This window comes from Alligator sinensis, unplaced genomic scaffold, assembly GCF_000455745.1.
Source record: "Alligator sinensis unplaced genomic scaffold, ASM45574v1 scaffold125_1, whole genome shotgun sequence".
Taxonomy (NCBI): Eukaryota; Metazoa; Chordata; order Crocodylia; family Alligatoridae; genus Alligator; species Alligator sinensis.
In genome coordinates, this window is record NW_005841893.1 from 1,878,135 (window position 1) to 1,899,745 (window position 21,611).

The 21,611-nt window shown below is 41.5% G+C and overlaps 1 protein-coding gene across 1 annotated transcript in view; it reads left to right on the forward strand.

Moving 5' to 3' along the window:
- The first annotated feature begins 10,481 nt into the window (after positions 1 to 10,481).
- The window catches only part of IBSP (integrin binding sialoprotein), a 14,197-nt gene continuing 3,067 nt past the window's right edge, over positions 10,482 to 21,611 (forward strand). Inside the window, exons 1-6 of the mRNA XM_006018103.3 lie at positions 10,482 to 10,558; positions 12,850 to 12,914; positions 13,559 to 13,609; positions 14,305 to 14,376; positions 15,936 to 15,998; positions 17,711 to 17,715. Of these exons, the coding sequence (XP_006018165.1) occupies positions 12,861 to 12,914; positions 13,559 to 13,609; positions 14,305 to 14,376; positions 15,936 to 15,998; positions 17,711 to 17,715 (245 nt within the window). The 5' untranslated portion in view covers positions 10,482 to 10,558; positions 12,850 to 12,860. The remainder of the gene's footprint in view (positions 10,559 to 12,849; positions 12,915 to 13,558; positions 13,610 to 14,304; positions 14,377 to 15,935; positions 15,999 to 17,710; positions 17,716 to 21,611) is intronic.

The following is a 21,611-nucleotide window of genomic DNA, read 5'->3' on the forward strand; positions in this document are numbered from 1 at the left end:
ATTAGGCAAAATACTAAATGCCTCTAAGAAGCACATATGTGGTGCTGCAGACGTGTCTGTGGTGCTACATACCATATGGCTGGGCCTGCCAGGATGCACCCATATGCTTCAACAGTTCTTTAAAACATTCAGTTTTGGCTTTAGTTCAACAATGCCCTTAGGTCTTTCCTTCAGTAGCATAATTAGGGGTGGGCAAACAGAACACCAGCCCTAGGTGCTTAGAGTGTTGGCTACAAAGGACCAACTCACAGGCTCATCATAAAATTCTAATTTATTAGATGGATGCAAAAGTCAGATCATAAACCTTAGAGCTGATCCCCTCAAACACACACACATTCATGCACACACACACTCACAGTAGCTAACTATGAACACTAAGCACCGATCTCAAGATATACCTATCTCCAAGTGCTGGAGTCTGCTGTCAATGGCCAGTTGAGGCTTCTTTCAGTGCAATGTTGCTTCAGAAGGGGGTTGCCAGCTGGTCCTTCTGGCTGGGCAGGCAAGGTGCTGGTCAGGCCAGAGAGGGCGCCATTGGGGGTCATTCATCACTACCTTTTATCCCTCTCTGGCAGACTTTGGTGGCTCCCCAATTTTCAGGTTTACCCAATCCAGGGGTCATTGACCTTGTGGGATGTCCCCCTTGGTGGTTGCTGGATGGCAGCTGTCAGCCCCAGGGGTCATGTCTGCAGGTACATGCAGTCTTGGGAGTCCGTTGATGAAGTTTGATTAATTCACAGCTGTAATTAATTCAAACCAGGGCTTCTGTACCTTTAACAGTGAAGTTTCAGGGAGTTCCTGGCTCTGTATTGATCCTTTCCTCTCCTTAGTCTGCGATTTCATAGGTGTTAATTGCCACCCATTAGCCTGTTATCCTGTATAACTACTGTGTTACACAATCAGCCAAGGTTCATTCAGGAACCTACTCCATACAGAGAAGCTGCTGTTTGATTCCTGCCCTTGCTAACATTGTTACATGGTACAACTTACTTTTAAACTTAAAGTACATTTGTTACAAAGTTAAAAAGCTTAGAATACAAAACATAAAAGGGTGAAATGCCATGGCACATATAACAAATAGACTAAATACAATGGGGGTGTGGGGGGGACATACTGATGCAGAATACTATTTTATACCCATAAAAGCATCTACAAACTATATTTTTTATTACAAGTACACCTTATATTCTATAAAAATAATATAATAAAAGAAGAAGAGGGAGGAAGGAAGAAAAGGTAGAAAAGAGAAAGCATCCCCAAAAGGGGGCAAATACTGCAAAAGGGGCTTTTTGCCATATGGAGGGGCTTCATATTGGAGGTGGGGGGCAGGCAAAAAAAGGTTTCTTGCTACAAGAGGGAGCCTGAGAATGGCTACCACCACCACCATTGGCCTGCTACTGCTGCACAGGACACAACATTTCCTAGTAACACCTCTGATGTGCTTAACACCAAGTATGTTCTTAAGTGATTTGTTGAACTGAGAGCATGGGTTTTTCTGCTGATTGATAGGTTTTGATAAAGAAAGGAGACAATGAATGATGTTTTTTGTGCAGCTTCTATTGATCTTATTGCTGCATTTAAGATGAACAGGAAAGCATTAGGGCCAGGAAGTGGGACTGCATGGAGAGGCTGCTGAAGTAAAATGGGAAGGAGGCTGCCCAGTCAGAGCTAGAAAGGTGGATATGTCATGTTAGAGTAGATGGTAGAAGACTGGTTCTCTTAAGCCATCCCTGCTGGCATGGAAAGCGAGTGGTCTTGCAACACCATGTTGAGTGTTTAATTATGTAGGAAATAGAATAATTTGTTCCTGAGAATATTCAATTCTTACCAGGGGGTGGGAGATTCTGGATGTTCATAAGGTTTTACCATAGGGAAGCCATAGAAATAAAATGTGCATTCTCATTCCACAGCTCTTTTGAGCTAATGTTGTATAAAAGGCTAAAAGCAGCTGTTATGCCTGACTTTTTCTTTACTTAAGTCTGCTGTGCTGGCATTGGATAACAGGGTCTACTTTTGATTTTGTGGGTTTTTCTGTCCTGAGGCTTCAATCAAAACTCAAACCAGTCCCAGCTCTTCCTTGTAATTAAAGTTCATTGCAACAGCCCAATAAAGCTCAACTAGACTTTGAAGCTCATATTTCATTAAGATGAGCGGCTAAAGTTTGTATAAATTCTAGGACTATCATGACAGTCAGCTTGTCAGCAAACTTGAAATAACAGCTCTACACACTGAAGTACATGGTGGGAATCATCTTGGACATCAGTACAGCTAAACAAGTTCTTTTTAAAATAATGAATGATTACATTTCAGGAAAAGAGAAAGATGGAATTTCCTAAGGATTTTAAGCAAGTTAGTGCTCTGTTCCTATGGAATTACAATGGTAACTGATCATCTAGCTAATTTCTCTTGGCTCCTTTGAAAATTCTGTTGTAAATTCTAAAGAGCATGCATGGCAACATGGTGAAGTATACTAATGAAAAATAAAGCCTTTAATATGAAATCAGATGGTCAAAACTGGACTCTGGTCTGGTCTTTGGGTTTGACTACGAGAGATTGAGCAGCTGAAGTTCAAATAGAATGGGGAGTTAGCATCTCTGTGGTACAGGCCCTAAATAGCCCAACTTCATGAGAGGCCTGATAAAGAAGCGCCTGCATTTCTAAGGTTCAGAATGCAATTGCCAGTCTTGCAATATTTGCTAGGTTTCTTTAAGCCCAAATTCCTAAAGGCATGGATGAGGCGAGAATCTCAGCTTCTTTTTATAAACCCTCAAGACTTTTGAGCCTTCATGATTGTAGGGAGAAGCTAGAAAACATGACTGAAAGGCACCCTTGTGGCTTAAATCTCAGCAAGCTCATAGAAGGAATTTACACTTTATTTATTGATTATTTTAGGGTTTTTAAGCCAGTTTCACAAATTGTTGGGGCTTCGCACATGATTTGCACATGTCTTGGGTTTGCAGTCCTGTGGCCTGGGATAGGCAATAATCTTAATAAGTCAGTTGGAGAGTTGCCAATGTCTGGATTAGGAGACTAGGCCTCAGAATTTGCATTTCTTCATGGACCAAATCAACGATGTAAAATGAAGTTGCCTCATTTTAAAACCTAAATTGCTTTTCTCTTGCTGTGCTAATTCCAGCCATTGGCAGCTGCAGTTTTTTCTTACTGTCTGTTTTTCCTCAGTTTTCTTCTTCTTAGTTACAGCCACGGTTACTACATTTAATAGGGTTGCTTTATAGTAGAAACGTCAATATGTCAGTTTTTATTGAATAAACTATTAGCATACTGAGTACCTATGGAAACTGTTCCATCTTTCATGATAAGAATTATTACTTGACCAGTTCTTAGATTGCAAAAAGACATTACACAGAATATGGCTAGGGTTTCTTCAATTCAGTGGCAACATGTAGTAGGTACACAGGGGTGCACATGCAACCCCTGAGAGTGTCAGTACACACCCTGACCAGCCGCACTTGCCACTTAGGCAACTGGTTGGGGGGGTGGGGGCGGCAGGCGGGAGTGTGGTGCCTCCCCTGTGAGCACTGGCTGGGGAGTGGGAGAGTGCCATGGCTGCTTTGCAGTCGGCCACAGGGGACAACCCCCCATCAGTGAGATCAGCCGCAGGGGTAGGGGTCAGTGAGATTGACCGTGGTGGGACGCTCCCTGGTCACTGACTGGTTACTGGGGGTCATATGCCCCACCCCAACTAAGTTGGCACCAGTCGTCCATGCTTCTATTAGTTGTTTTCAGCTCCCTATTCTCTTGCAATGGGTTCAGTTACTTGCCCATAAGCTGTTTATTAGGAAGGATATTGGAATACTTCCCATTTAATTTTGTAGTGTACCTTCTTCTGAATCCTTTCAGTTGTCTCGTCTAAGCATGCCAGTCTTCACTAAATATCAAAGCACCAGAAATAAAGTTTTCCTCAGCTTCAGCAGATGTTTTTAACCAGTTTCATGGGAAATATAATTAACATGCACGGCGACAAGGTTTAAAGGCATTTTACTTTAAAACGCATCCAGTGTTGTTTGATAATTAAACAAATACAGATTATGGCCCTTGTATTGTACCAATTCCCCCTCTGTTCTACTCCTAAACTAAGGGAATGAGCACAGCAAAGCTATCTCTACCTAGTGTTTTACTATTTGGTCAAAAACATAAATAGGGAGAGTAAAATTATAAGTTAACCATTATTCCTCTAACTCATTAATAAATATGTATAACCCTTCTAATCCCTGATTGATGTATTGATGGAAACCCTGAAATAGTCCATTCTGAAGGTTTTTTAAATACTTCCAGAACATGTGGAGTTAAATTTAAAACTACTTAGAAGTTTTCTTAGTTTTCCTAAGCTGTCCTTGGAAAGGAACTGAAAGGCTTAGTCTTTAGCTTGTGAACCAAAGTCATTCAGTCCTTGTGTTAATTCCTTTCAGCATCTAATTTCAGGCTGGTACATCTCGAAGTAATAAGATCAGGATTAAGCAAACAGGCCTTATTAGCAAAATTTTAAAAATCTGGAAAAGCGGATCTAAAACTCCATATAAAGTTAAAGGAATGTGATATGTGCAACAATAGGAACTCCTCAGAAAAAAGCAAGGCAAATTTTAGCGCGATAAAATGCCAAAAGAATAGTAACTTGATTTTGTTCTATTTTGGATACTAGAAAGGAGGTAAATATCAAACTCCCCCAATATATTTCCTGTCTCTTCATTATAGACTGTTTCTCAGATTAAAGAGCCAAAGCAGAAAGATTTCTAATGACTGTTAAACAACTTAAACTAAATATTATATTACACACCAAAAAATGACATTAAAAGAACACAAAGTTTGCCAGAATTGATTGCCCAGGCAACATTAATTCATCCCCCTGTATGTAGGTCTTGTGACACCATCTTTAATGACATGATGTCATGCTTCATGTTCCACAAGCCCTTGCCTCATTCAGTGCATAAGGTGGGTGGTGCTGACTGAATGAGCAGATATTCAATAATTTTTCATGGTCATCCTTCAATATGTAGCTCATGTCTTACGTACTTGTCCTAATCTCTATTGACAGCTGGTCTCTCCTTCTAGTCTACCCCAGTGGTCCTCATCAAACCACATTCTTTCCTCTGACTCCTCTTTTTCTCAGTCCCTGCTATCCCACTGGTTCCTCTCAATTCCAGACTCCCTCACAGTTACTAAATCTCGCAATTTCATCATGAGGCACAACTTGCAAGATTTGTGTTTGTGTTGCATCTCTGCATTCCAAGATGGCCATGGGGGTGCTTTATCTAAAGTTTGTTTGACGAGTTTCAGTTAAAGTGCCCTGCAGCCATTATGAAACGTGGTGCTATGGCACGCTCCAACAGACTCAATTAATTGTGTGTGCTTGGACGCATGAATGCTCCAACATGGTATAATTAAAATGCATCAGAGCACGTGTATAGGTACTCTTCAGTGCCAGAAGGCAAATATCCCAAATGTAAGATATTTTCATTTTCTTCTTTTTTAAGAAAAGCTCATGCTCTTTGAAGATTTGACTCATGGTGTTTAAACACTTGGGTTTGATAATGTTTTGTCTGTGCTTTTATTCAGTCTTTCAAAAAATCTCATTTTGTTTAATAAAGGCTGATAACTTGACCAAATTTGGACGGGTTTTCACAGAAAGGCCCATCTCTGACACCAGGGTTACTCATTCCTTCTGCCAAAGTTCAAGTTTCTGCTACAGTGCCTGAAGGGGTTAGAACAGCTTAGTGAAATGGTTATAAGATTCCACCCCCAACTCCCCTCAAAAATGTTTTCTCCTAATCTCATTCTTGGAAATGGTGGGACCACTTCCAGCAAAACTTTCAAATGTTGAGGCAAGCTGGGGAATTTTAGTCCAAATGGTTTAAGTATGGCACAGGTATGATCATCTAAAAACAAGATCTTATCATGAGAAACTCTCATAACTAGAGGTGTTGCTACCAGCTCCCCCTTTATTACACGGAGACAAACTCAACCTTTCCATCCTGAGACCAGGGAGAAAACGAGTGCAACTCCTCTGCTCTGCCCAATGGCAGGAGCCAGAGATGCATGCAGCAAAGAGCTCTATCCTGCTACATGGACTATTGTTATGGCTTATTATGTCTTTTGAGCTCTGGGAGGCAAGGTTGGGGTATGGAGAAGAGAGGTACCAGCAGATCAATAGCTCTGTTGCTTTACCAGGCATTTCTTGTCCAAGTTGGCCAAGAGCCCCTCAGAGTTCTGTGGCTCTTTGGTTTCACTAAAGCTCTGAAGGCCTGGAGGAACAAATCCTCTCATACTAGAGTCTGTCAAATTCTTGAGCACCTAGCCCACTTCCTGGGCTGTGCACTTTAATTATGATTAGCCACTTAATGCCTAGTCTACTGCTGTTCTGCTCTGGCTGTGGTATTGAGGGGCAAATTTAGGAAGGGATTGGATCCCACTTTTCTCAGGCCATGAAAGGGGTGGATAAAAGGGTAAGGATATCCAAGATGCCAAGCAGTGCTGTTTAGGGTACCCAACTTGGTTTTCCTAGTTTATTAGAGAAAACAATAAGGAAATTAAAGATGCCAACATAAAACAAGAACAATGAAAAAAATGAAAAATCAATAACCATGAAATACTAACACAGTCTAGAGTGAACAAGGACAATTCAAGGAAATATGGTAAATATGTTACTAAGCAACTAATGGGATGGTTAACCTTGGAACGATGCTTATAGAAAAGGAGCAGGCTTGTCCTGGCACTCACACACTCTCACACCACAGCTCACGCTAGATCAGACTCCTTTGATCTAATGTAGCAGCTGCATCTCAGTGCATGCACTCAAGCAAGCTCAGATGCACGAGAACCTGCTTGCTTACTCACCCACACAATGGAGCCCTCTTGACATCTGGCAGCTTCAAACTGGATGAGTGAAACATGAGCTTTCCTCTTCAGTATCTCAGCAACAAGCCAACAAGAAGACCAGAAACCAAGGTGAGGACGAGTTGAACAAATCGACCCCACACACACCAAAAGACCCAGCACAAAACCGTTTCCACCACTCCATTCAGGCACCTGTCTTTTACATCTTATGTCTCTCTCCTCATCCCACCACTTTAGCTTACCATCATCACACACCATCAACCATCTACGCACTGGTGTTGGACACTTCAAGGAACTAATGAAGAAGTGGGCCTATACCATTGAATATGACACAGAGCCTCAGACTATGTAACATCTGCTGCTTGAAGGCCCATGTACAAGTGGAATATCTTGCAAAGTACAATAAACAAGCACAAGCATGTGTAACAAAATGGTCAAATGTGGTATAGGGACATGAGAAGAAGACAACAACCACCTTCACTTAACCAATCATCCTGGATCACTGCCTTTCCATCATATGCATCACCACTCATCTTCATTTTCACCTTGATACATTCCTGTCAGTCAAAACTGTCTCATACGTTTACCTCGGAGTTCTCTCTCTGCCTTCCTGCCAGTTTCATGAACACGTCTGTGCTAGCTTACCATTCCTAAGTAGGTCAAGAGTTCATTAGTTCATTCCTTCTAGGAGGTTTTTGAGCTTGACCATTACTGTGCATGGTCATAACAGTATTCCAATATTAACTTTAATTGTACTAAAACAGGGAGTCAGGTCTACAGTGGGACAGTCAGTAGCACTGGTGGTCCCAGCCTATGCTGGCTAGGGAAAAGTGGTGGCAGCTCCCCTTAGGGCCAGGGTGAGATTGGAGGGATGAAAGCTGGACCAGAAGATAAGCATAGCATGGCAGAAGCATGTGTGTTGGGATTGGGGGTCAGATCCCACTGTGTCTTTAAATGAACGTATGCCAGGAGCCTTAGAGTGATAGATGGAGGGAAGCTGTTGAAGGAGCAGGTGGAGAAGGCATAATCAGTAGAAAGCAGCCTAAGGAAGTGGTAAGAGTGAAGAAAGGCTGGTCCTCTGGTGCCTAAAATGGGGTCCCTGGCCTGGAATCTAGAGGACTAGGGAGGCCTTCCCCTGAAGAAAGAGAAGTGATGGTTTTGGAAACAAAGGGGTTAAGGAGTAGTAAGCCCCAGACTGAAGAGAGAGTGAAGGCAGGATATGTGGCCCAATGGAGTGGCAGAGGGAGGGATGAGGTGCCAGACTTGGTGGCAGAAAGGGGAGTGCTTGGCACTGATGGGCCCTTAGATGCCTTCCAACAACAAACAATTCAGCTTCTAAAATGTGTATTTATTTAAGTAAATGGAACTCCTGCCTGACTTAAGATCCAGGAGCATGGCCCTAATTACTCACTAGGTGCATATAAACTTTCCTTTTCTGCTGCAACTGGTTCCTGGCACAGCTAGAAGCGGATCAGATAATGCATTCCATGTCAGGTGGCCATTGCAGGTATTTCCAGTGTACCAGTCAGATTTCAAGGCCCAGCTTCTAGGATATGTAAGTCAGCCTTGACCCTGAAAATCTGAGAGAATAGCTATATCCAGCACTGCCTCAGTTCATCAATATCCTGGCTTTCTGAGGGGAGAAAAAAAGTCTCTTTACTCTCAAGTTGAGCCAGACAGTGTTCTGATGAAAGACCACCAACAAACACAGGGTGTTTGCAAGTGGCAATGATAATTCAGTGGGTGGCCATTTACTTTCTGAGTCAGTGCTGAGCCCAAAAAAAGTCTCTTTACTCCCTTGCATCAGGCAGTATCAGTTCTTCTGCAGAGTCTTTCCACTTTAGCTGTACTTCTAATTTCATCCCATAGTTCAGTGGTTCCTTCCTCCCTCTGACATGTTCAGCACTCACCTGTGTGCAGATGTTTGACTGTACTTATCTCATTTGTTGCAGAAAAAGATTCAGTTCCATTGCTAGTTAACCTTCCTGCATCACTAGCAAGTGACTGATTGCTATCCAGTCCAAACATGGTGCGCTCTTTTATGGTGTATCCATCCACTCATATGGCTCAGTGAAACCTCTTGGTTCCTTTCAGTATTTGTACCCACCAGGTTTGACTCTCTAAATCCACTCTATTCCTTCCTATTTAACTCTTTAGTGTTAAGTACACCCAACTCACCCCCTATCTTCCAGATAACTCAACCCACATAGCATATCTGGATAACAAGATGGACTGCTATAGTAGATCGCTACTAGGCACTACATACTCTTCCCAGGTTATTGAAAGGTTAGCCCTCATGCTTGCGTGTCCTCTGCCTGATGAAAGTGGGGCATGAGTGCAAAGTTTAGCCAGACAGTGTTCTGATGAAAGATGACCAACAAACACAGGGTTTTTGGAAGTGGTGATAATAATTCAGTGGGTGGCCATTTACTCTCTGAGTCAGTGCTCAGCCCAAACACCAGCCTGCTTAAAGAACAAAGCTGCAGTAGGTGACATCTTCAGATGAGCCATAAAATGAAAGACTTCACCATTTGTGGTCAAAGATGCAAAGGCATTTCTGCAACAGTTGGGTTGTTAAGGCTGGTATCCTGGCCAAACCCCTACCGAGTAACTGAACTCTGCCTATTTAGTGTGCCCTTGTAGTTTGGGTTGCATAAAATATTTTTCACATTCTGCCCTAAGCAGTTATTTAGCTTTGCTATGTGTCTTTAAAGAGTTGCCATGTTTCACCCCAGATGTGACCAAATGTTGGTAGTGGGTGAGGTCTTTGTATATTTTGTAAAGTAGGTTGAGTTCCTTTGAAATGAACAATCTTATGCACACTGGACACATCTACACATTCATTAATACACCGTAGTTACGGCTCATTAAGTTTAGTACTTATATAAGCAAATACTAATTTAATGCACAGTAGTACCGATGCATGGTTTTTTTCAAGTGCTAACTATGCAGTAGCCTAATAACACTGTGCAACAGGGTATTAGCACAGGTTTTGCCTGGCACGCTACTGCACAATGTTATTTGGCTACTGTGCAGTAAGCATCTTGTGTAAAAGCGCCCACTGTGTAGTATTCTGGATTATAATGTTAACCGCAAGTTATTAGAGCACTGATTTGTGCGCCCTCCCCCACCCCACCCATTCTATGTACTGGTGAAATGGGCCAGGTCCTCAGGTGTAGCATAGCATGATGATTCCAGTTTATAAACAGTGAGAATCTAGCCCATGCATGTTGTGTCTAATTCATATGCACCAGATTTATAGGGGTGTAATTAAGAGAAGATTCAGGCCTCTTTGTGTACCTTCTTTGCGAGACACTAACAGAATTTCCAAAAAAGGATGGAAAAAAATCCCCCAAAACAGATTTCCCAATATTTATTTTATTTTAAATCCAGAATATGTATTTCAGCCTCCTAGCCATTCATCTCAGTCCAAACCTTCAATTAAATGGAACGATACAAACCTCCTGGCACTGGAACAATGTTTTATGTTTATAAACTAAATCTGTGACTAGAAAAGTGTTGAAGTTTGGAGGTTTTCTGGTAAGAGTCCACTTACTGACATCATATAGGGCAAAGCAGTGATTGGCTACCAGAGGGCAAAAATAGAGTTTATATTTCAGTAGAATTACAGTGAGCAAGCAGAAGAACTAGTAAATCTCTGTCCACTGGCTTGCAACTAGCCTGCATACTTCAGGACAGCAAACAGGTATGACCTCTGCTTAGTTTTTTTATATAGTGTCTAAAATGAAATTGATAAGCTTTTCCACCAGTATTTCTAACCTACTGGTTCTCTCCTTTTCAAGGGATTGAAACATGCTCTGTACTCTTTATAAGGCAGTGTGATTTCTGTAATAATACTTGATTGCTGTAATAATGCTTATTGATAAGATCACCGGCTCTGCCATACCTTGCTGTAACTCACCATCAGCTTCTGCACAGGACCCAAAAGAAAATGTGAAACAATGTACTTCATAACTGAAATGCACTCAAACCTTACTGAATATTTAAAAAAACAGGGTTGTTTTACTGCTTTTTTCCCAGCCTGACTTTACTACAGCATAAAAAATATCCGAGTGTGAAAGAAAACAGCAAAAGAAATATCCTAGTGTGGAAGAAAACAGGTTTCTCCATAGATCAGCAGAAAAAAGCAACATATCTTAATACAAATTCAGTCAAGGAAACTGTCACAAACATGGAGCTTAGATGGATTTAGCAAATGTTATAAATAGGTGCAATTTTCAGCTGTTCAGGCACATCCTTAGATGGTATAAATCAGTGTAGGTCTCCTAAAGTTTTTAGAGCTACGCTGATTGACTTTAAGCATCTGATCTCTCGCCTTCATGAAATAAGTGAGTATGTAATGCTTAAGCTATGGATATTTTGCTTCTAAGAGCAAGCTTCCTCTACCAAAGAGAAATCTATAATTCAGAGAAGAGAAATTATAGTCAGGGACCAAAGGCGGGCAGGCGTGCAAATGTAGTTACATTATCAACTACGTTACAGTGGCTCTCACTTGTCCCAGGTCCATATCTTACTCCTAGTGTCTAGATCTCCTTGCCATTTACTAGGGAGTTAGGATTTGGGGTGTTGGGTAATAGTTTTTCCAAAACACCTTTCTACCGAAAGGCAGATTTCCCTCCCCCCGTCTTGTCTCAGATGTATAGGCCTGAAAGAGAAATCTGTATGGAACTACAGCTGTGTTTCCTGTTCTTGTTGCTGTAGTGTATAACAAGGAAGTGGAGCTGTCACCTGCCTCCTAGCCATAACTGGGTAGTTTGGGAAACTGAAGAAAGCAGTAGATGTTAGTGAAATCTCCTATGTGTTCCTCAAAGACCTCAAAGGTCAGCGTGTCCCATGGAGACTACAGAAAACTGTTCAGAGTCTGCCAAGATCTTGAGATTTTAGGCAGGTTTGGAGAAAAGTTCAAAAGACTGTTTTTCAATCAGGAGGTCCTGGATTACATAAACCAGTGAAATATCGGGCTATCTAAACATGAATGTTATCTAAATCCTCTAGCGACCCACCCTCTCATTCATGATCTTCTGATTGCATTTACCAAGCAAAGTTTGGACCCAGTTATTTCTTGGATGGAAGATCTCTAAGGATAATCCAGGTTTTGCTGCCCTGGACATATTGATATTAACATGTCATTCTGTTTATCTAAATATTTCCTTCTGAAGTGCCAATATTATATATTAGTGATTTACTGCATTTTAGTATTTCTTAGTGTTATTGAGCTTTGTTGGAAGTTAACGTGACTTTTGGGTGAATAATACAGAAAGTGATTCATTAATATTTTTGTGAATAAATGTGATAAACTTTTCCTGCTATTATTCATAAGGTGATAGGGGTATTTTTAGTTTACAAGGACAAATGTTTTTTTATTTGTGAAAGTGGTTGCAGTTGCCAGAAGCTTTGTGAACTCTCATATGAAAGAGCATTTGTCTGAGAATTCATATTGGATATATATTTGTCACTATAATTGCTCACACTTCATCATTCACTTTCTTTTGTTTTCTAAAATGTTCCAGGTCATCCATCAGGGAAAGGGAAGCAATCACATGTGGCCTAAAAGACCAGTCAGACCTTGCAAACAGAGGCTTAGTCCACAAAATTGATTTACTTTGCTTTTAGAGACTATTTTGTGAATACTTGCAAAGAACAAATACATTGCAGAACTCAGGATTGATTGATGAATGATTTGTCAATTGAGGGAAAGGAAAAATGTATCAGACAATGTATCTCAGTGGATTTTACTATCTTGAGATGACACATTCAATCCCAGAAATGGTCATATTCTTAGAGAAGCAGCTTTTATGTTTGTCTGTGAAATGACATACAGATACAATTATTTGCTATAGATAGCCTGCCCGTTTCACTGGGATATCTCTGGATGAAAAGACTACCTGATTTTTATCTTAATAGCTTTGTTGCTGTTTCAGTATTTTGTAAACGTGAAAAAAATTGTGCTGACAATACGCTGTTTGTTACTTTCAGGAAATATAACAATGAAGACTGCGCTTATTTTTATCTGCCTTTTGGGAATAGCTTGTGCTTTCTCAGTGAGTAACCCCAAAAGTTCACTAACTTAGGGTGCATCCAGTCATTCACACTTCCTGGTCTATGTTCATGCAGCTTACTATAAGCCACGTTAATGTAGACCGGAAGTGGTGTGTACTGCCATTCACTGGTGCTGAAAACTACATGGGGAACCATGTGTAAGTAACTTGGGGTGCAGGAAGGGGCAGGAGGGACTGGGAAAGGCTTGGAGGGCCTGGGAGGGGGGTTGGCAGCATTAGAGAGGGGTGGGTGGGTCTGTAGCTGGGAGGGTCAGATGGCTAAAAATAGCCCCATCAGGGTAAAACGTATGGGGCAGGGTAAGAAGAGCACAGCCCCAGGGCTGAGGCAAGCCAAGTTTTCCCAGGCCCAGGGCTGCGCTTCAAATATGTACTGATGTTTGATAGATTGAGTTAACCTGTTCCTGGTCTAAGTTAGTTAATCTGAAGAAGTGAACTAACTTAAATCAGGTCTGCCATTTTTTTGCCCAATTTAACTCCTCTTAATGCCTGCACAGATGGGCATTTAAAAGTAACGAATGTATGTACCATTACAAATCATTTGAAAAGTTAGAATGCTGCAATCAAATAGCCTTGGTGCCTTTTGTAAATGTGAGGCACATTCAGTAACTCAACCTTTTTTCTTATAGATCAAGAGCTTCCGCAGAAGAGCAAAATCAGATGACTCTGAAGAAAATGCGGTATGAGACTGGACTTGCTGAACTATATTTGTCTTTTGGGGGGGCATAAGAAACTTTTACAAGGTAGGCAAAGGTATGAACTTACAGGAGTATGTTAATGACTCTGTGCTACCTGCCTCTGTTCCTATTCTACAGTAAAATGAGAGGTAGTTTAGCCCTCAATGAAATTGTGATAGCTACCTCTTGCTGCAGAATAAGACCATGTGCCTGGGCAGTTAGGGCATTTTTCATGTGCTCCAGGGTGGGGGGAGGGCACTTTAATTAGAGCAGCTCTGAAAGCCAATCTAATTAAAGTACCACAGCATCTTATGTACCAGCGCCCCTGTACTTCAGAATAGTGGCGGGGATGCTATAACTAAAGCTTGTCAAACAAGCTTTAGTTAAAGAGCCCACATCGTCTTTTTGAAGCACAGGAATGCTGATGCATAAGACATGAAGGCTGGCTGGAGCATGCTAATTATTATGCTCCAGCATACTTGATTAATCGAGTCTGCTCTAATGCACTGCAATTACAGTGCATTGAAGCAGCTTCCCACCATGTCTACAGGCATGTGTGGTGTAGCCAGTACATTGTAATTTCACACTTTTCTTGGATCTGCAGTACTTTGTTCATGTTCTTGGATTTATCCTTGCATGTTTTTTAAGCTTCAGTATTTGAAACCAAAATTGATATGGTTTCTTTACTTTTCTACTAGGTTTTCAAGAACAGGCATCGATATTATTTTTACAGATATGCCTATGTGTATCCACCACAGAGAAGAATGCAGGTAAATGCAGCTTTTAAAATCTGATTTTATTTTAAAGTAAGCTCCTTAATATTGCCTGTTAGATTATGATACTGTACATACATTTAAGACACTCATTGGACAAAAGTCACTGTAAATGTCAAATGGTTCAAAGTCTGGTGTGGGTCAGTTTGAACTCCACTGTGGCATAAGTAGGAATAATTCATTGTTTTTACTTAAAAACAGTAGCAGTATGTTCACTTGCAGCAGGACTGAATTGGATTCAGCACATTCAGTGGACTGCACTTAGGGATGGTAATATATTATTAGGCTGGTTAAAGCTAGCCTAGTATAAGGTTGTGCAAATCTCTCAAATCCTCTTCTGGGTTTGAGCAATTTTTCTCTATAATTTAAAATGGAGCTAGGTGAGCTGCTCAAGTGTATTATCAAAACAGATTTGAAATCCTGGCTTCAGTGACTTCATTGCCACTAAACTTTAATTTCATATATTCTTCTGACCGAAATGAAATTGTGCCAAGGAGAGAAACCTTAAGTAGCTAAACAGGGCCCTGGTGGGACAGATTCTCAGCTGGTTTGAATAAAATCAAGGCTCCAGGGAGCAGTAATGGTGTGGAACATTTTATAATCTAGCCTGACGGGCAGTCTAACCACTGAAACTAATTCTGATGGATTTGCAGTGATGTAAATCAGGATTAATTTAACTGAGGCCCCCCGGGACCACCCGAGCCAGGTGCCTGTGGGTAGGTGCTGCCTTGTAGGGGGGGCCACCACTGCTGCGAAGGAAGCACCAGCCCTGCCCCCCACAGCCCAGGGACTGCTCCACCTCCCAGCAGCTTGCCCTCTCCTCCCTGCTGCCAGAGAGGCGGGTAAGTGCATGGGTGTGTGCACAACATGGGGATCACTTCACCCTAAATTGAAGCAGTATTTTAAAAAATCCACTGCTTCAATCTAGAGCCCCTGCTTCTTCTACACACCCAAAGTTTCATGAAGCCCACTGAATATATGGCTGAGGCAAGATGTTAAAATCTGTCACCTGTGTGAAGTTTCAAGAAGTTCCTAGATACCTCTGTGATATGTACAGATGTGTCACTTCACAATGTAATTGTGAAGCAGTTGTGTTCTGGCTGGCTTCACCCTGAAAGTCACTTGCATGGCTTGCTGCACTTGCATAACATTGTATGAAATGTTCTGGGATGAAAGGCACTTTCCCTATCTCTACATTGAAAACTTCCCTCTCTCTACATGTACAACTTCCTTCCCTGGGAAGTTGGTGGAACTATCAGTGTGACTTTGAATATTGCATTCCATACACATCTCATATTTAGACTGACGTTACAAATTCTTCCCCACATCACTCTCTATCAATAGTTCCCCTTCTTAATTATTGGATCAACAGAATCTGTTGAACATTTTGGACATCCTTAAAGATGAATAACTGTTGCAGAGGTACCTGCATTATATGCAGCCTCACACAGCTTCCATTAACTTTGATGTGAACAGTACCCCACCAATATTTGAGTGAGCTGGGTCTTTCCTGGGTGCACATGAAATAAAATGCTCATATTTCTCCTTTTGTTTAGAGCAGTGACTCATCAGAAGAGGAAGGGGATGGTGATAGCTCAGATGAAGAGGAGGAAGAGGGGGTAAGTAACGTGTGCAGACATTGTCAAAACAAACTGAGCAACATGCGAAAAAAGCAGAAAATTGGGGACAACTTTTTTATAGCCTGTCCTCTTTGAATGAGCATAGTTAGGATTACTTAACTGCCCACAGGTTTCCATTCTGGACTGAGATGTTTTTAAGACCTATTTCATCTAAAAAAAGAAGTAATGTTTGACACAGAGTCAGGGCTTTCTGGTTTCAGAGCCTTAGAAACTGAGATATTACAGAACCAGACCTACTGCAGGCTTACCAGCTTGGAATGCTAATCATGCTTTACACTTAAGTAGCTCCTTCCTTGCAAGAAGCTCAGGTCTCTACACATACCATATGAGCACAGATCATATAGAATGATGAATCAGACACACAATCCTGTGAGGCAGGTAAGTGCTTGTTTGCTTTTTACAGATGAGTAAACCAAGGCACAAATGATGGAGAGGGTTGCTGCCATTTAGATCCCACAATAAGTTGCATTCAAAAACAGGGTAGCATTACCGAGATGAACTCTCTCTTTCTCAGGAAGCCTGTGCACCAGCTGTGCAGTGCGTGCAAATTTGCAAAGGTCTGACAATAATATGCTAGCTGATGATTTGGCCCTTTGTCTGGGTCTGTTCTTTGTGGAGGGGGTTATGTACAGCAGCCTGCAATCTTCTGCACTGTTCTTGGGTTTGGTGATTCACCAGTGCTTATTTTATTTACAAAGAAGTAGTTTTCCTTGTTTCCTCACCACAGGACTCTGCAACATGATCCTCTAGGGAACAGAGTGATCCAAAACCCAAATGTGGTAATAGAATTAACTCAAAGCAAACCCATTAATAAAACAAAGGAACATTCTGACTACAGATGATGCTTCCCTGACATAACTATGAATATATTTGCAATCTAGGAAGTTAGGGATCCTCTCTGTATTATTTTTTTACCTTCTAGATTGTGTTGGTTCCTCCAAAATTGATATAATCCCTTTGGTAAATATGTATTTGAATGTACAAGCTATTTTGGAAAATGCATATTTTTACCTGGACACCAATAATAGCTTCTTTGGTATCATTGTGGTCTGTTGGGTCAATATGTGCACAGACATTTCTGTATTTATAATGCTGAATTTTGGGCCTTGAATGACTGTTACAAATTACAAAAATGCCATTATATCCTATTGTTTACCTGGCTTCCACATACTCTTAAATAACTCAGTGGTGTTAGCTACTCCAATACTCCAAGAAGGGAGTGTTTAATGTTCCTGAATCCACGAACTGGAAATAATTATGCAATTTCCTTGAAAAGGCCCAGGGTTAAATTCTCAGAAGCTCTTTATGGATGCCTAGTACCCAAAGGCAGCTTAAAATCTATATGCCAGTCTGACAGGAGGTAATAACTATCTGGGATCTCCATGCATGGAGAACCTGTGCTCTGTGGTGACCTCTGCAATTCAGCACAAGGCTGAGCTGGGGAAGCATAGCCAAGACAGGGCTCGGGTATTTCCATACAAAGTATGGATCCATTGGGGTGAAACCCCACAAATTGGAAGGTGAACAGTAGGTAATTTTACACAAAGCAAAAACTATTTCATGCCTTTGCTTTGTCTCCATAATGTAGGCCTTTAGTATCTATTGGCAGCAATCCTGAATTCTTACGTTTCATAGATTGTAAGGTGGGAAGGGACCTTGGAAGATCATCAGGTCCAGCCACCTGCACCAAGCAGGAAAGATAACTGGGAGTCAGGTGACCCCAACAAGGTGACTGTCTAGTCTCCTCTTGAAGATTTACAGGGTAGGTGACTGCACCACTTCTGGAGGGAGCTTATTCCAGTCTGGACAGCCTGACTGTGAAGAAGTTTTTCCTAATGTTGAGCCTGAATTGATCTTCCAAGAGTTTGTGGCCATTACTCCTGGTTTGCTCATCAGGTGCCCTGGTGAACAGTAGGAACACCTTTCCTGGCAGATAAGATGGAGACTGAACTAACAGAGAATACATTTGTCCTTTCACTTTGCGAAAGAGAGAGGAAATAGAGGACTTTGACCCAGAATGCCCCCAAATGTGCCTTGCTCGTGGACAAATGCAAATAGCTTAAAACATTTCAGCTAAAATTTAGCATGGTGACTGGTGATTTTTGAGAACCTAAGGAGAGATGCTTCAAAGTGCTTGATTTTTCAGAACATGGTGAGCATATACTGCTTGAAAACAGGCCCAAGATGTCTCAAATTGGGGACTGAGAAATAGGGGCACCCAGATCCAGCAGCTTCTGTGGAAAATAAAAATGGACATATTTAGAAACAGTCCTCATTTTAAAATGACACAGGGTTTATTATAGGTGCAAATGCAGGTGTGGTTAGGTATTTGATGATGAACATTTGGCTTTGGGCTATTAGCTGGTGATATTATTTGCAAGAATAAAAATTATACTCACAAAAAGAAAGGCCCCATTTCTTAAGTTAGATGTGATATATACGTAGTGGTGGCTTATGTTCATCAGTAGACGTAATACAGGCAACCCCCACTTAGCGCTCTTAATTGGTTCTGGAAAAACCAAGCGCTAAGTGAAACACCGTTAAATAAAGCCCGTTTTCCTATAGGGTTTAATGTAAATAAATATAATTGGTTCTGCACCACCTGCCGGCCCTGGCCCTGCCACTCTCGGCAAGGCACTGCACGGGCTGCGTCAGGGGAGGCATTGGCTCCTCCTGGCCTCATTGTTCCATTACCGCGATAGCCCGTGCCAGCCCACCCCTACTGGCTACCAGCCCCAGCCACCCCACCTGCAGCGCCTGAGTCAGAGACCTGCCCGCCCAGGGATTAACAGTGAGAAGGCAGTAGGGCTCCAGCCAGCACGGGGGAAGCTCAGGATGGTGTCTGCACCCCACACGTGGATGCATGACAGGAGCGGAATGGGTCATGGGCTGCAGCTTGGGGATGGGAGGGCTCCACAGGCTTGGCCCCGCTGCAGCCTGGCACGGGGAACCCTGCACACATGTCCTTGAGCACTGGCTTGCACTGGCCCAGGCCCCGCGCTTCTGCCGGCTCTGGTCTCGGGCCCTGCGCTCCTGCCGGCCCTGGCCTCGGGCCCCAGCCTTGGTCACTGGCCCAAGCCCCACGGTCCCACCTCCCACCCTCCCCTTCTTGCTGCCACCGGCGCCACTCCTCCCCACCCGCAGGCTGTTGCAGCACCACGTGCTGGACTGGACCCCAGGCTCCTGCTACTTTCCCCTGGGCTCCGTCAGCTGCCACTCACCGCTTCACTCAATGATAATGGCACCACCGCTGCTGCTGCAACTACTTCTCCCCACCCTCCACGCTGAATGCTATAACAAAACACACTGAGCGCTAAGTGAAACCAGGTAGGTATTTTAAATGAGTGTTATAACGATACCATGGTAAGCAAAATCGTGTTAAGTGGGGGTTGCCTGTACTGTATTTGAAAAAAAATAGTAAAAAAGATTTCCTCTATTACTCATCAGCCAAGATTAGAGTCGGGTGTCTATTTTGTCCTCAGAAAGTATTGCCATGCATAAAACCTGAAAGAGAGCCAGCATATCTGCATCTTGTACACTGCTGTAGGTTTGTGAAACCAGTCTGGCAGAAGAAAAACAGTCTCTTGAAACGTAAGCCTAGGTTCATCTAGGTGTTTTAAAAGCCTTTATCTTTCTTTTAAAATGTTTTTACTCATAATCCTGAGGTTTTATTTAATGGAGTTGAGTTTTCATATAGTCATTTCTGAAGGTGAATTGAAATGGTTTAGTGAAACCCTGACTTGATTCATGATTGCATGATTGCTTTCAAAAAGTTCCCAAGTGAAGATATATATGTGGAAGGTTTTGCTTATAGACAATGGAAAGGAAGACAATTTATAATGAAAGGGCTGAATTCAGCAATGACTATGTAAACAGCTACGTTATAGTAGTTATTTTATAGGGGTCATGGTAACCTCTGAGTCCCATCCAAACAGCCAGCTGCACCATGCAATTTGGTGGTTCTTTCAACAGAGAAGAAAATTACTTAGGCTTTCACTGGCATAAATTAACCCTAATTTTAAGTGTTTGAGTTTACCTAAAATATAAGGGTTGCTTCTCTTGATTCCTTTTTAAATAGTGAATAGCATGCTTGGATGAAAGGAGTCAAATGAAACTGTTTTCCCATCCTTAGCATCTTACTACTGTTTAAAGGCTGTCTCTACAATTAAAGGTGCATAGGATAAGAAACATTCTTTCCAAATTTTAATACAAAAGTCACGTGCAAAAATAGCAAAGGAAAGTTAAGCGAGGTGAGCAAGAAGAACTACTGAAAGACCCAATACCAAAGTAATCATGTAGTGACAGTTTAAGTTTCCCACACTCCCAATCATAGCTTTAAGAACATGAGGCGCTATTCCTCACCAGTCTCAATGGTTAAATTTTCATCCTGCCTTCTATTCACCTTCTAGAAATGTCACCTGAGCATCGAACCTAAAAAGACTGTCTTCTGCATCCACTTCCCAAGAAGGACATGGACTTTACTTTCACAGCAAAGATGAAATCAATCAAAATACCATTTATATTTCTTCCTAGCCATCATAAATGCTGTGTGGTAGTCAAAACTGCTGTCACCATATAGAATGCTACATAACGGTTTTATTGTTATGTATTCAAGATTTAAAAAAAAAATAAAACTCAAAGATGAATAGGCAGAAGTGAGGTCCTCTAAATATATGGTTTTTATTTTTTCATTACAATTTTTCATTCTATGTGCTCTGCTCCTTTTCTACAGTTTCTCTGTATTTCTTTACTCTTCATACTTCTTTGATCTACTTCGCATACTCTTCCTACACTAAAATATTTTCCTCTGCTGTTTCTACACTCTCTCCAAAGCAGAAGGCAAACCTAATCATGTCTGGTTTCAAACCCAACTTTCTAACCCTCAATGCTGGATTGTATTTGAAGTTAGGTAAAATGAGCTCAGTTAACCTTACTTGAAAGTTTTGTTTGGGTTTTTCAAATTACATCCATCATTAAATATGTAACCCAAACAGAAACATTTGACTTTAGTCACTGAAATTTAATTACAACGGAAAGGTGAGCCTACTTTTGTTTTTTTATTGAAACATCATACAAATTCTTGGGAAAATACAAAGCCAGAACAAGTCCCACTGATCTGAGGAGTGTATTTCTGGGGTGTGTCTGAATCATGGCTGACAGGGCAAATGGGCCATGAGGTGGACCTGAGATACAGTCCACACAGAAGAAGACAAGTTTGAAAGCCCTTGTCATATACAATACAAAATTTAAAGTGGTCCTAATTGTTCAATGTTTATATATAGACACCATGTCTTTTCTGACTTTACAACGTGTTTCAACAGTTGTAATCACTTGTACCTGAGGTGCAAAAACATATGCTTTGTTGACCTGGAACTATTTGCAAGCACCCGGATCTGACAGTCTTACCTTAGTACTTGCATTTTATCTGAATACAGATCCAAAATTATAGTACTTGGTTTCACAATTTCAGAAAGGAAAAGGAATAAAGAGAAAAAGAATTTTATGTGAAAAAAGCTTATGAAATATTTACTTGTTGGGATTGTTTCTCTGAAACTAAACAGCCTTTGTGATCAATCTCATGTAATATCTCAG